Raw genomic sequence first — 13,884 nt, forward strand, 5'->3', positions numbered from 1 at the left:
ATTTTCCAAGTAAAAGTAGATCTCTCCAAAATCTCAGCTTTCTTCTGAAGGCAACTTCTATTTTTAACATGTATAAGCACTCTCAGCAGTCAGAAGGTGTCCAGATTATAATTCAGACAGAATTTCTTAAATATTCATAACTTTTCTGAAAGCAGAAATAAATAGAAATGTGAAGAAATAGTCTCTGTAAGAATTATCAATCCAGTTCTATGTTTTATAATGAAATACATGATCAGAAAAACCTTAAAGATAAAAGTCTCACATACAAAAAGAAATGCTGCATTATTAATTTTGTCTTCCAGATGTGATATATTAAAGGTTCTCAGAGTAATCTGTCGTACACATTCCTTTAATATTATCAGAGTAAGTTCTCTCAGAAAGTAATACAAGTTTACTATATCACACAGAATATCTATTAATAACATTAATAACATTAATACCAACGTATATATCAGTGCTATTAGAACTTCTGAAGGAGCTAAAATTAGAGCAGTCTTAACCAAGGTACAGTCTTGCATTCTCCCAGTCTCTCTATGCAGTCTTACTAGTTCTAGTATCAGCCAGAATGCAATTTCTCTCTCTTCAAGGGGCAGTATGGGAAGAGAACCATGTATTCATGAGTAAAGATATAAAGCCCTTTAAATAAAGATCTCTCTGTATTTCTGTTTGCTCAGTTTTGAGTACCTAGAAGATGACCTTGAAAGAACCACTATCACAGTGCCCCCAAATGTATCTTTTTTAGCCTACCCGTATATCTGGATATAAGCCGTTCTTTCATCGTACATTTTCTATAGAGTACAAGGTATCTTCCCAGGATTTCAGTTTTAAAACTTCAGAAAAATATCAGTGAATTTCTATTTCACCTTTTTTTTAATATACATCATACAGTCACCATCTGCTGTGTATGGATTATACAGAACAAACCATTGCATTTCTTTTCCGGAGACTGTCAAGAATGAGGAGGCTTCAAAGTTGGAAAGAGTTGGAACTGGTAATGTAAGCAGCTTGCTCTTCTGAGATCTGCACGTGAAAATCTTGCTAAAAGTGAAGACTAGAACAGTGATCCTTTAAAATTATTACTGAAAAGAGCAAAAACAGTGTATGAGTGGCACAAATTTGGGAGCCATTGTAAATGGCAACACTGGGGCAAGTTTTAACTCAGCAAGAACGCTAATGGAAGAGGAGAGGGGTAGCATGTTTCACAGTTAGAATATCAACTTGTAAGTCCTCACAGTCAGGGACTTGGCAGAGTAGAGACCAAGCTATTGTCTCTTACAGAGAAACCAAGCTCAATCCCTTTCAGGCATTTGATTTTATTGAAGCAGAAACTAAGAACTCAGTGTTCAAAACAGACTTTCCCCTTAGGCTTCGTTCTATTGTTCAGATACTACTTGGAGCTTATATATTGGTTATTTCCTTTCAAGAAAGCCAAAACTATTCTTCAAATACATGTATGTGTTGGAAAGTCTCTTGAGTTAATGACTCAGCAATGTACACTTAGTCTTTTCTACATGAATTAGACAGCCACTGAAGAGTACGTGGGGTTGAAGCTACGGTTACGGGCCGTTTAGGCATTTTACGCAAAAGCTTTAGTTTCTGATTACTTGTTGACCTCTACACACAATCTGAATAAATCCATTAGATGCCATTTTCAAGGCAATCTATTAATATTGATCCATTCAGTTTAAACTCCATTTTTCAAAGAGACCATGAATCTGAATTATCAGACTAAATTCAACCTCTTTACTACCATTGCCAATAAGGAAATCCATAGTAAACATTAATGTAGAATTCAGTAATCAAAAACAGATTTTTTTAATTGTTGCAATGCTACTAATACCTGAAGATACTTAATGTCCATTTGGCAAAATTTTTAGAATTTGATTATTTTCTCTACATGTAGGAATAAAGAAACTGCAAGTGTACAAACAACTTACAATACCTGGCAATGTTTTTTAATTAATAACTATGACTTAGGAATGTGAATGAACAAATGGTAATTTGTCATTTGAAAGCTTCTCACTGTACTCTATTTACCCCGTTACTAAGTACATAATGACTACTACATTCCTTGAAATGCATGGTGCTAATCTGTACCTCACTTTTCTCACAAACAACATTAGCTGGAATTTGTACAATAAAAGTAACTTTCATAGAGTACCAAAAGTATGACCTGTAAGTCACTTTTATGCATCTAGTTCTGGAAACTAACACAGTCTCAATGACTCGAGCTCCTCTTTTAATATTTGGTTCTGATGACTTTTGCATATCTTCATGGGAATTTAAATCATACAACATTTCCATTTTAAAAAAGCTGAAGAACAGCCTTCAGACAGTAACAGATACTGACCCCCTCCTTTCTACTAAGGATGGTGAGTACATAAGTACCAGAGATATGTCCATCCTGTCACAGTACAGTCACTCCTTACTCTGATTCAGAAACAATATGGAATATCTTTTTTTTTCTTTTTAAATAAATCAAATCATCTAAAATTCATGGGCTTTTAGTCTTACGTAAATGTCTAAACAAAAATGTCAATTAAAAATGTATCAGAAGTTACAAAATTACAAAATGCATTCTTAATTCATGCTTTTTACTATAAATAATAAATAGAAAAATAATAAATGAAAATGAAGCATAGTTTAAACTTTAAGTTGTATCTGCTTTATATCTGGTTGGGTTTTAACAAGCTCTCCACGTTATCCTCATCCACTGACATAATACAGTTCCCAGGATATTTAAACTCATGAAAACATGATGGCATTTCTTTTGGCTGGAAAATTTACAAAAGACTGCGTGCAAAAATTTAGCTATCTTAGCATGCAGTGAGGCACAAAAGGAGTAGACATGTAGACCAGTACAAGTTGTGCTTTTTTTTTTAATATACTTTCAAGCAGTCCTTTCACTCCAAAAAACAGAGCACCACTAGTGGTTGGAGAACATTAGACAAGTTCATCTTCCAGCTAAATTTCACCCAAGAGATTCAGTGCATGCACTCCAGGATTGCTGGGCAATATAAGTGAAACTAAATGGGAATAATCAGGAGACACTCAAATAGCATGCTATTGCTATGAACTTAGAGGCTAACACAGATGCCTCCCTTCTTGCAGGTTCACTTCAAGCAAATGAATGAGAAATAGAAGAGCTAGGAAAGAGGTGTTACCTTGAGAAAATTAACACATTTTGTGTGCAATCCCTTATGCAGCAATTCTGTAAAAAAGCTATGTAATTAAAACAGACTAGATGGCTGCTACCTCTAAGCGATAAATATACATCCATTAGAAAGGAAGATCAAATTCAGTCTTGGGTGAGAAGAATTTGAAGAGCAGGCCCCAGAATAGGACTAGTTTAAATGCCCTGGTTTTCTAACTTTTGTGCTTCTCCCTTTCCAGAGCAAGGAACCGAGCAAGCAACTGTGTGGTGTTCAGCTGCCTATGAGGCTGAAGTCAGGAATATTGATTAATCCATCTATTTAATCAGAGCATTAAAAAATAGCTACATTCTTGATTAGAGAGCTGATATCATTTCTCCTATTTTGGGGTTTTCTGTGGACTTTTACAAGTATACAGCATAAAGTATACAAAAAAGTATACAAAAGTATACCAAAAAAAAAAAAACCCTCAAAGAAAATGAAAGCTGAATTCCTAATTATTTAGAAGGCATAGCCAAGGTCATTTGAACACAAAACAGACAAAGATTACATGTAGGAAAATTAAAGAACCTTTATTTCACAAAATGAAATTTAGCTAAACCAGACCTTCCTATTTGTTCAGGATCCCACTCACTGCTCAGTCTCATTGTGCACCTTCAACAGTGGTAATAAAGTTAGCAATGGGAGCAGGCTGTAAATATGAAAACTAAAAGCTTCTCACACTGGACTACTTCACTCTGCCAGCCCTTTCACTAGAGGCTACATGTAGGTCTTGGCTGCTAGAATTCACATTTTCCTACTGGAAAATATTTATAATAATTCTTACGTTTCCAGGGGTGCAGATCAGCACTAGTTCCTACTTCAGGGATGTTTGCCATGTACACACTAAACAGAAAAAGATGAAGAACTGGAACCAAGACCCAGAGTTATTCTGCTTTCTCAAGAGGAGAAGCTTTTCTATCACTTGGCAAAATATTCTTCTATTAATAGATAAAGAAGACAAGCAAAATCTCTCACTTTATGTACGTGCTTTAGAATCACAGCATCACAACTCCATATTTACTGTTACAATTCCCAATAGCGATTGCATGTTATGAATAAGACAGCTCACTTGACTCCTGAGACAAATAATGGGATCTGTCTAACAGCATTTCTAAGATTTCATTTCAGTGCTTTTGCCAGTGGTTTCTTATAGTCAGGCATAGCCATCAAGCAAGTTTGTCACAGATCGACTTTTGATATAAGAGGCTGTGCTATGAATCATTTTAAAAGGTTAATGGTATTTAACAACTCTTATTACTTTTCATCTGACATTTTGAGTTTCATTCATGGAAAACTTCTGTGTTTTTTTCTATGTTCCATGTGAATTTTTTAAGAAGTTATATTTCTTAAGACGCCACTTAATTATCTCATCTTCACTTCGACTAATGCAGATAGAGGACAAGCACTGCTAAAATCCAAATGGCTTTTTATCTTTCTCTACTGATTTTATCTGTTTAATTTTCTTAGTATTTTTGGAGAAATACTAGAAGTTTGAAGTGAGAAATATCAATAAAATTAATACCTTATCATACTTTTCATCTTGGAAGAGAGGTAAATTAGAAAGAATATTACAGAAGTCTACAAAATCATGAGTAGCATGAAGAGAGTGGATAGGGTTTAACTATTCTCTGGCTGCTGTATTTCAATAACCAGGGGGCATCAAATTAAAATAAAAGACATATCTAAAAATAAAATTGATGGTTCATTCACAATGCTCAGTAAGCCCTTCAAAGTCAAGGCAAAGGACATTATTAATGCAATGGAAAGACTGAACAGAAAACTCTTAACAGCTACAAAGTTACAACACTATATGTGCATACTCCAGCTAGTTTTCCATGCTTCTGATGTATTTCTTTTGATTTCCTTCCAGTATTCAGCACAATTCTTAACACATGAAAACCAGACCTTCAAATAATATTTCAGTAATAGTAGCACAAACACTATTTGCTATCTGCTTGTATTTGACCAGTTTTTAGTACTCATAGACTGTATTAGTTCTTTACGTGAAGTAACTAAAATAATCCCAGGCTCTTCAAAGACAGAAAGCACTCCCATTCCAAAACAAATTGCCTGGCATACAACCAGTCAATTCAGACCATTCTGTAACAGTAACCATGTGTACTATAAGTCAAGAATCTTTCTGTCATCTTCAAAAAAATCTTTCTGTCCATCTTCATCAGTGTGGTTTTTGGTGTTTTTTTTTTCACAAGATTTCCCACAGAGTTCTGAAGAAGGGATATATCTACTTCTTTTTTTTGTCTTCATTTTCACTAGAAAGGAATTTTCCCCATTCAAATCAATAATTTAATTACCCCATACATTGTAAAAATTTGTTGGATTTTACTCTAAGTGACTTTTACAAGTATTCATACTGAATTATATTCAAAATTATGAGGCACAGTTAAAATGCCCCTTGACAAGATATTATAAAATACAATCAATTATATAATTTGAATCTAGCTTTTCCTCTTACCATTTCCTTACAGTACTTTCAGAGCAGAAAATGATACAAGACAAGGCATGGTGCCGCAGGACAAAAATCTACTTCATTTTTTCCAAAGTCTCAAATTGCAAACTATTTCATTCTAGCTTTTGTGTTTACTTTCTTTTGTATTTTTCTCCACATAAACAGACTTTGTCACACAAAATCAAATGAGGAGACTTTTTTCCCTCCCCAGTATCTATCACTGGAAGAGGTAATCCCTTAGTACTTGCATCACTACTAGTCAGTATTTCTTCTCTGTCTACAATTCATGCAGAAAGCAGGGCTACTAGGCAATAAAGTAAACAACCATTTGAAGAATATAATTAAAATACTAGCTCTGAAAATCAAGAGAGATTTTATCTTTATACACCTGACTGCTTTGAAACATATGATTTATTTAATGTTATGTTAACATCATGCAGTCATTTTTCTAAAATTCCTAACATAATTTAATTACTTTATTGAGAGTGAAGGTGTATGTTTATCTAGTAATACAGATATGATTAAGTACATTCCAACAATTAATGAAATCCAAATGACAAAACAATTTTGCATGTGTAAGGAGGAAGGTACCAAAAGAGACTTACCCTACTGTGGTCAATATGTAAACTGCTTGAAATATTTATGGATTTCAAATTCATCTAATATCTAAAACTAAATGTAGATTACAGCAGAAGAATATAATTATTTAAATAGGGTAAAGTAACCATTTTTTTTCAAGCATCCATTTGAGTTCATATCACTGAGCTTATGTGAGGTCTTACAGTAAGTACTGAGTTTTATTATGCAAAAACCAGGTGGTCACCTAATAAAACCAATAAATGGTAGCAGCCAGAACAATAGTAAAATTATGTTTTCTCCTAATGCAATAGAAAAAAAATTAAACATTTAGAGTAATCTTACCAGAGCTCTGCATTTCACATCTATCTTCCTTTCAGGTGCTGCAGGTATGCTGTTAATCTTTAAGGAAAACCACACTTTGCAATTTGAAGAACTTCCTCCTACGTACAAAAGAATAAAAGGTTCCATAAATCATCTCACGAGGTGATCACTCCTAGCAGCATTCAAATCAATGAGAAATTCTGGCTTTTATCAGAACTGCCAGTCATTGTTCGTTTGAGACAAAGAAAATCATGGATTGATTTAATTGCTGTCGGTCAACTGCCCTATCTAATCTTTTCTCATCTGGGTTCAAAATAGTAACAAAATCAATATATACACAAATTGAAAGGAAATAACACGTTGGCAAATGAGTTTACTTGAATATTATATTGTTTTAGAATTTTAAATATCATTGATTCACAACTGTTCTCCTTCAAAAAGGAAAAAATTTTAAAAATCTAATTGATTTAATTAAGTAAAAGGTAATTCACAATAGATTCAAAATCTGTGTTATTTGTTAAACAGATCAGAATTTTCAGTTACATGGAATCCATCCTCATATACAGGTTCAAACATGTTCATACATGATTTCTACTGTAATTTATTTTTTCCTATCAGCTTGTCTTTCCTGAGCTCTTAATATTTTTATTACAACCAAGACTGCACTCAAGAGAAAGGCAAAAGATGCTGAATACATGCATCAAAACAACAGAGCATCAACAATATATTATTAGATACCTTATTCTAAATTTTCTTAACAATGTCTTGTAAGACTGTGGTCAAAAAACAACAACAACAAAAGAAAACAAACAAACAAAAATAAATAAACAATGCTATAAACTCTATAATCACACATTTAGTCACAGGACAAACTGTTCAGAAAACCAGAAGATTTGACTCCAGTCAGTACTTTGTATTAGCTAGTCCAAAAAGGAGCAGGGGGAAATTCTGACAATATGTACAAAAGCTGAAATGCACCAAACCTTATAACACTGAATGGTCATAAGCTCAGACAAGAAAGCTCTAAGCCTTCGTTCCATACCTGGATTTTTGCCACATTCCTCTCTGAAATCTAGAGATAATTTATAAAGCCAAGAAGACTTTTCCGTTGCAGTCTTAACTTTCCTAAATCATTTTTGTATACTTCATAATTACCATCATGTAGACATTATAATTCACTTGATTTTTTTGTTTATATATTATATACACTATCTGTTTTTACATATAAATTCATTAGTTGCGGTCACACAAGTTGCATAAAGCTACTCTAATTCCTGACTCTGACAATAAAAGCCCAGCTTTTAGGTCTAGTAGCTTTCTTTATAGTTTTGAGTTCAAGTATTCTGAGCTAGTAAGAATTCTTTTTTCTTTTTGTAAGAAATTTCAAAAGTGTCTATTTGCATTTGAATTTTCATCCATTTGGATGTTTAGATCCATTTCTCTTCCGATTCTAATCAGATTTAGAAAATTAAGTGGGTTTTTTTGTTTGTTTGGGTTTTTTTCTTTTCCAGAGACATTAAATGCACATCACATCACAGCCTAAGAATTACCTTTCTGTGAAATAACTATTGTGTTTGAGAGAAAATACATTGTGTGCATTTGAAAATAGTGTTCAGATTTTCAAACACTTCTCTAAATGAAATGTTTTATTTAAACAGTTTTCATAACACCTGGGGGAAAAAAAAACAACTAGCAGTTCTCTTTGTAAGGAGGATTTTTTGATGTGAACTATTTACTAAACTCATATTCATACAAGTGTTTAGCATTACTCAAAAATTTGTGTAAACTGATGTTCTGTCAACTTTTACTCAATAAGAGTATTTCTGAATGGTTGCTTTTATCACTCACTTGCATTGTTAAAAAAATAAAACCTTGGGTTTTGCTCACAACAATTGCTCTTGAATGTTCTCTAAGTTGTAGGTTTCTGTTTCTGGTTCAAATTCAAAGAACTTCCATGACTGAAAATAAGCTTACTATAAATCCTTTGCTAATGTATGCACCAGAAGGTTATGGGCTTTGGGGCTATTCTTTTTTTTTCTTTTTTTTTCTTTTCTTAGTCTGGTACCAATGTCGAGGTAGATAAAATTAGGTCAAATATTTTGAAATTTAATGTTGACCAGAAGTTTTGGAAGACAACATTTATTGCCATGAGGTGACCTAGTTGCATTATGGTAGGCATTCATTAGCTGCCCCTATCCAGCTCTCCCCATACACCTTGATGTTACCCTTTTAAAAAGGGATATGTTAGATATAGTAGCGGGTAGAATGGTAAAAATGAAGATTTCTTAAAAAGAACCCTATTCTACATTATCCAGCCTCTATTTTTGAAATATCATTTTGACTATAAATGTTGTTTTGTGTGTGTTTGGAGGTTTTGTTTAGTTTTCTCACTGTGGCTTTTACATGTGTATCTTTTTTCATGTATAAACTTTTAAACGTTTTTACAAGCATCAGAACTGTCAAATAGGAATAACAGACCAAGATTAAATCTGTTCTTGTTTTTTGTTTTCCTCACGTTAAAAAACAGGCAGTAGAAATAGACACTTCTTCTGTCCGCTTTAGAAAATTTTTATTCTAACTCAGAAATGTTCCAAGATGATGTCTTTTCCCTCACATAAGATGTCTCAGTTCAGAATGTGATGTACTTACAACTTTTACATCCCCAAAAAAGGAATACTACTGTAAACATAAATACACGCACATTTATTACACAACTTCATCTCTAAACTGGCATTGATATTTTGAATGCTTTTCAAGCCTCTTCTCAGGGCAAGAGTGTAGAATCGCAGAATGGTTTGGCTGGAATGGACCCTAAAGGTCACCCACCCCAACCCCCGCTGTGGGCAGGGCTGCCCCCCCACCAGCTCAGGCTGCCCAGGGCCCCATCCAACCTGGCCTCAAGCCTCCAGGGATGGGGCACCACAGCTTCTCTGGGCAGCTGTGCCAGCGCCTCACCGCCCTCTGGGGAAAGAATTTCCCCCTAACAGCTAACCTAAATCTCCCATTTTTTGTCAAAGACTTTTCCTTTCCGCCTACAGTGAGGCCACAATGAGGTCTCCCCAGAACCCTTTTTTTTTCCATATCAAACAAATCCAGCTCCCTCAGTCTTCCTTCACAGGAGAGGTTCTTCAGCCCTCTGATCATCTTTGTGGCCTTCATCCATGTCCATTATAGGAGATAAACATGGCTTGACTTCAGGCCTGTATTTATCATTCAGATTTCAACAACAGAAAAATGCTTAGCCTGGTTCATGCAAGCAACAGGTCATGATCTTGTCAGATCTCATTAAAAGAAACAAAACAAAGTTTGCTTAGTACTTCACAGAGAAATCACCAGCACTAAAAAGCAGTGAACAAATATCTTCTAAACATAAAAAATGCATTTATGCAAACAATTTAATGTTCACAGTTCCTCTCCCTCAGCCTCTCCCTTCATCAGTAGGATTCTGCCCTTGCTAGTTATGGTCTAGCATCGGCCATTAATGGTTAGTGCAAAGCAGGACTCTTCATGTCAGAAATTGCAAATTCAAATTATATTAGTATAAAACAGCTTATTTTTTTCATCTTTTAGAACTTACCTTTATTTTTTCATATATAAAAGAACTGGAAGCCTGCGAAGTTGTACAATTCCTATTACATGTAGTTACCCAGAATTTGAAGAAAAAAATCCATATTCATGTATCTATTCCTTCATAGCAGCAAGGCAATTTTTTTTATTAATATTTATCTCTAGTAATTACTTCTGAGAATAGAAGATTATTTATTTAAAAGACAACTATTAAATTGTAATTTACATGAAAATTAAATTTGAGCTGCTAGTATACTTTTCAGGTTAAAATTTTCACAGGTGCATTCCAAGTCTCATTCTGATTTGCATGACATGCCAAAATCATTGTTTTTTCCTCCATAGTTGAACATCTAGCCAGTCAAGAATTTTGCCCTACTTTTCAGTAATGCAAACGAATTTCTCCTGTAGAGATTTCTTCATTTGCTTGTGTAATTTTCAAATTGTTATAAAATTTGGCTTAACAAACCCGCATTTGTTAGAGCCATATACTATTAATCTTATACTTTGGATCATTTACCGATGTGTCACTCCAATTTGTAGGAGGGAGAGGAGGTACTTTGATATATACTTTTGGTGTATACCTGATGTGAGATTAAGAAACAACAGTTCAAATGTCTGACCAGCTTATCACAGATTTTAATCAGAGAGATGGAAAAAGAGAGGACAGACACTGTTATGTATTAGGGTGATGGAGGAAGAAAGGTGGGCAATAGAAAAGATAGGAAAGAAGCAAGAATTGCATGAAGCGGGAACAGTCACCACCAGGATCCAGCACCGGCCCTGCTGCACGCCATTCCAATGATCTGAGGCAAAAGCACAGGGGGAGAGCAGCAGCAGCGTGGCCTGCCTTGGGCAGCAAGAAGGTGCAGGTACTGAGTAGGTCCGGGAGGTACAGAGTAAGTCCAGGAGGAATCAGCAGGTGTCTGGTAGAAGGCCCAGGGGAGAGTCCATCAGCATGCAGGCATCAGCTTGTGAGGCTTCTGACAGCAGACACCTTTGTTCTTCTTCATGCAGACATCATGTCGTGAGGAATCTGTTGACAGAAACCTTTTCCGGGCAGAGCAGCATCTGCACGGCCAGCCTTAGGCAGCAAGCAGGTAGGGTGCAGAGCAAGTTCAGAAAGGACAGAGGCAGGTCGTGAGGCTTCTCATGTCAGTAAACCTCATTTCATAGTTGTTTGTGCAGCACCCCCTGAGATGGCTATCTCCTTTGAGATAAACCCACACAAAAGACTGCTTCCTGGCCACTAATCTGCAGCTTATCTCTCTCTCTCTCGTTGACAAAGGATTTCTTAACCCTGGTCTTGAGCATCAGCAAGCTTTGAGGCAATGGCTAGAAGAATAATCTCTTACACCCAAAGAGTAAGCAGTTGTGAATTCCCCTTCCTTTTACTGGCAAAATGCTCTCCTCTGCTCATTTGGATGAGAATATGTTACTGTCTTGTCAGCCACAAACTGAGATTTCTGTTCTTTTTCCCCTTTCCTTGACCTTTCCCTAAATTTACCTTTCATCCTGTATCTGCCGTGTCTCCCTTTAAATTTGCTGCCAAGCATCAGCAGTTATATATTGGGTTAAAAATAGAAAAGATACTTCTCTCCTGATTAGGATACAGCTGTCTATCATTCAGCTGGATTGCACATCACTGATGATAAAGAAAGATTTGCCTTGATCTCCAGAAAATTCTAGGCCTTGCGGGTGTTTTAAAAGCATAGATATTGATGAAAGAAATAAATTGCAATGCTAAATAAATAAAACTATTTCAAATGCCCTATCCCAATTTTACAGACTTCTCGTATTGGCATTATAAGTATGATTATTTAAGCAAAAGGATGAATTAAAGTGATATTTTCAATTACAATGTGTGTTCTTTTGCCTTTTTTACCTAACATTTGCAGAGCTGGTATAGGAATGAGAGAAGTAATTTCAAGGTTAGCTTTAGGTATATCATTAAGAATGCTCTTAGATGTGTCTTCTGGGATGTGTTTTTTAGCAGTAACAGGCAAGGGAATAAAACATCTTGATTTCTTGGTTTTACAAAAAGTTTTCAAGGCTATTAGTTATATAAATTCTCCTTCGGTGGATAACCTAAATGTTGTTCTTACTGTATGTTATTGTACTTTATAGAACACAAAATTAAAGTTTAAAAGACATTTTACTTATTCCTCTATAATATGTAAATATCTGATCATTCTCAACATATAAAGAACTCTTCACTGCTAGGATTGGAAAAATCAAAATGTTGACTTCTTTGTGCCCATATGCAATCACTGGAGTCATCTCTAAGAGACAAGAGCTGTTGCTCATGAAAACTCATCAGCTATACATATGAGTCATGTCTATTTAGTTTGTTTTATTAGAAGAAGAATAAAGATTTTAAAAAATAAGTTATTTCAAACAGGCTAGATGAAGACTTATGTTGCTTATTTTTCAAATTTGACTGGCCTTAGCAATCTAACAATTATACAAAAAAGACCTAATATTTCTCCTGCAGTCTTTTCCTGACAACTTAAGTTTTTCTACCATTATATATTTATAGCTAATACGTTTAACATAAATTTAATGTGTTTTTTCCAACTTATTCAACAAAAACCTCACATCTATGCCAACTATCTAACTAGTTAAAATATGTCCAAAGACACACAAAAAACATGTTTTACAAAAGATTTTGAATATTTATTCTAATGTTTCTCTAGATAAACCTGATTATTCCAGCTGAGAAATGCAGTCTTTCTGTTTCAGCAGACACATCACTTCACTGAAAACAACTTATAAATTAAATGTTATTTTAACTGACTCTAGACATTTCTCCCCAGATTTATTTTCCAGGTGAAGAAACTGTGAACTTAATTTATGGAGAAAGCTAACACTAACACATTATGAGAATGCTGCAATTCTATTATGCTAGAACCTCAAAATGATGCAAAAAGGCAGATACTAATATCCATTTTTACTATGTGAGGAATAGCTCATCCTTGGAAAAGCAATGTATCTGTATTTTCTTCTTGCAAGGTAACTAATAATTTAAAGTTGACACTTGTATTCTTTAGCTTAAGTTTTTTCACCTGAGGGCTATACTTTTCCATTAAAAGTAAACAGTCCGTATGGCTTTTAAAAATGCTTTTGCATTACATGGCAAGACAAACTGTGCTCTAAAATGTTATTTTACGCAAATAAACACATTTGAGTAACGCTACCAGTGAATATTCATTTAATGCATTCCTTGTAACGTTGCTTGAAATAATATTTTAATACTCCTCAGACATTAATTGCATTCTTACAGGATTCATTAAATATTTGAAATACTGTATATGTAATTTGCATAGAGCTATCTACATAAATTTACTGTCAGCTACAAATGACATAGCGTTTCCTGAGGAAATTGTGGCATGACGAGTAAGCTCAGAGGATACTGAACAGCATGGAGCTGCATCAGGGGAGAGCCAAGCTGAATGTTAGGAAGTTCTTCACCAGAGAGCAGTGGGCATGGAACAGGCTGCTCAGGGCAGTGGGCATAGCCCCACACAGTCAGAGTTCAAGGAGCTTCTGGACAAGTCTCTCAGACACGATTTGAATTTTGGGTGGTCCTTTGTGGAGCCAGGAGTTGGACTCCATGATCCTTACAGGTCCCTTCCAACTTTGGATGTTCTACAGTTCTATTAAATATATGCCAGTACATCATTTAAATACCAACCACTTGTGACACAAGTATAGATTTAATCCACAGTTCAAAAGTAGATGATAATGCAAGTAATATAT

General features: G+C 34.8%; 1 protein-coding gene across 1 annotated transcript in view; it reads right to left on the reverse strand.

Annotated features, from left to right (window-relative positions):
* The window catches only part of CFAP47 (cilia and flagella associated protein 47), a 252,315-nt gene that overhangs the window by 79,192 nt on the left and 159,239 nt on the right, over positions 1 to 13,884 (reverse strand). Inside the window, exon 52 of the mRNA XM_052674366.1 lies at positions 6,583 to 6,680. Coding sequence (XP_052530326.1) covers positions 6,583 to 6,680 — 98 coding nt within the window. The remainder of the gene's footprint in view (positions 1 to 6,582; positions 6,681 to 13,884) is intronic.

Source organism: Tympanuchus pallidicinctus, unplaced genomic scaffold (genome assembly GCF_026119805.1).
Source record: "Tympanuchus pallidicinctus isolate F22 unplaced genomic scaffold, pur_lepc_1.0 scaffold14, whole genome shotgun sequence".
Classification (NCBI taxonomy): domain Eukaryota; kingdom Metazoa; phylum Chordata; class Aves; order Galliformes; family Phasianidae; genus Tympanuchus; species Tympanuchus pallidicinctus.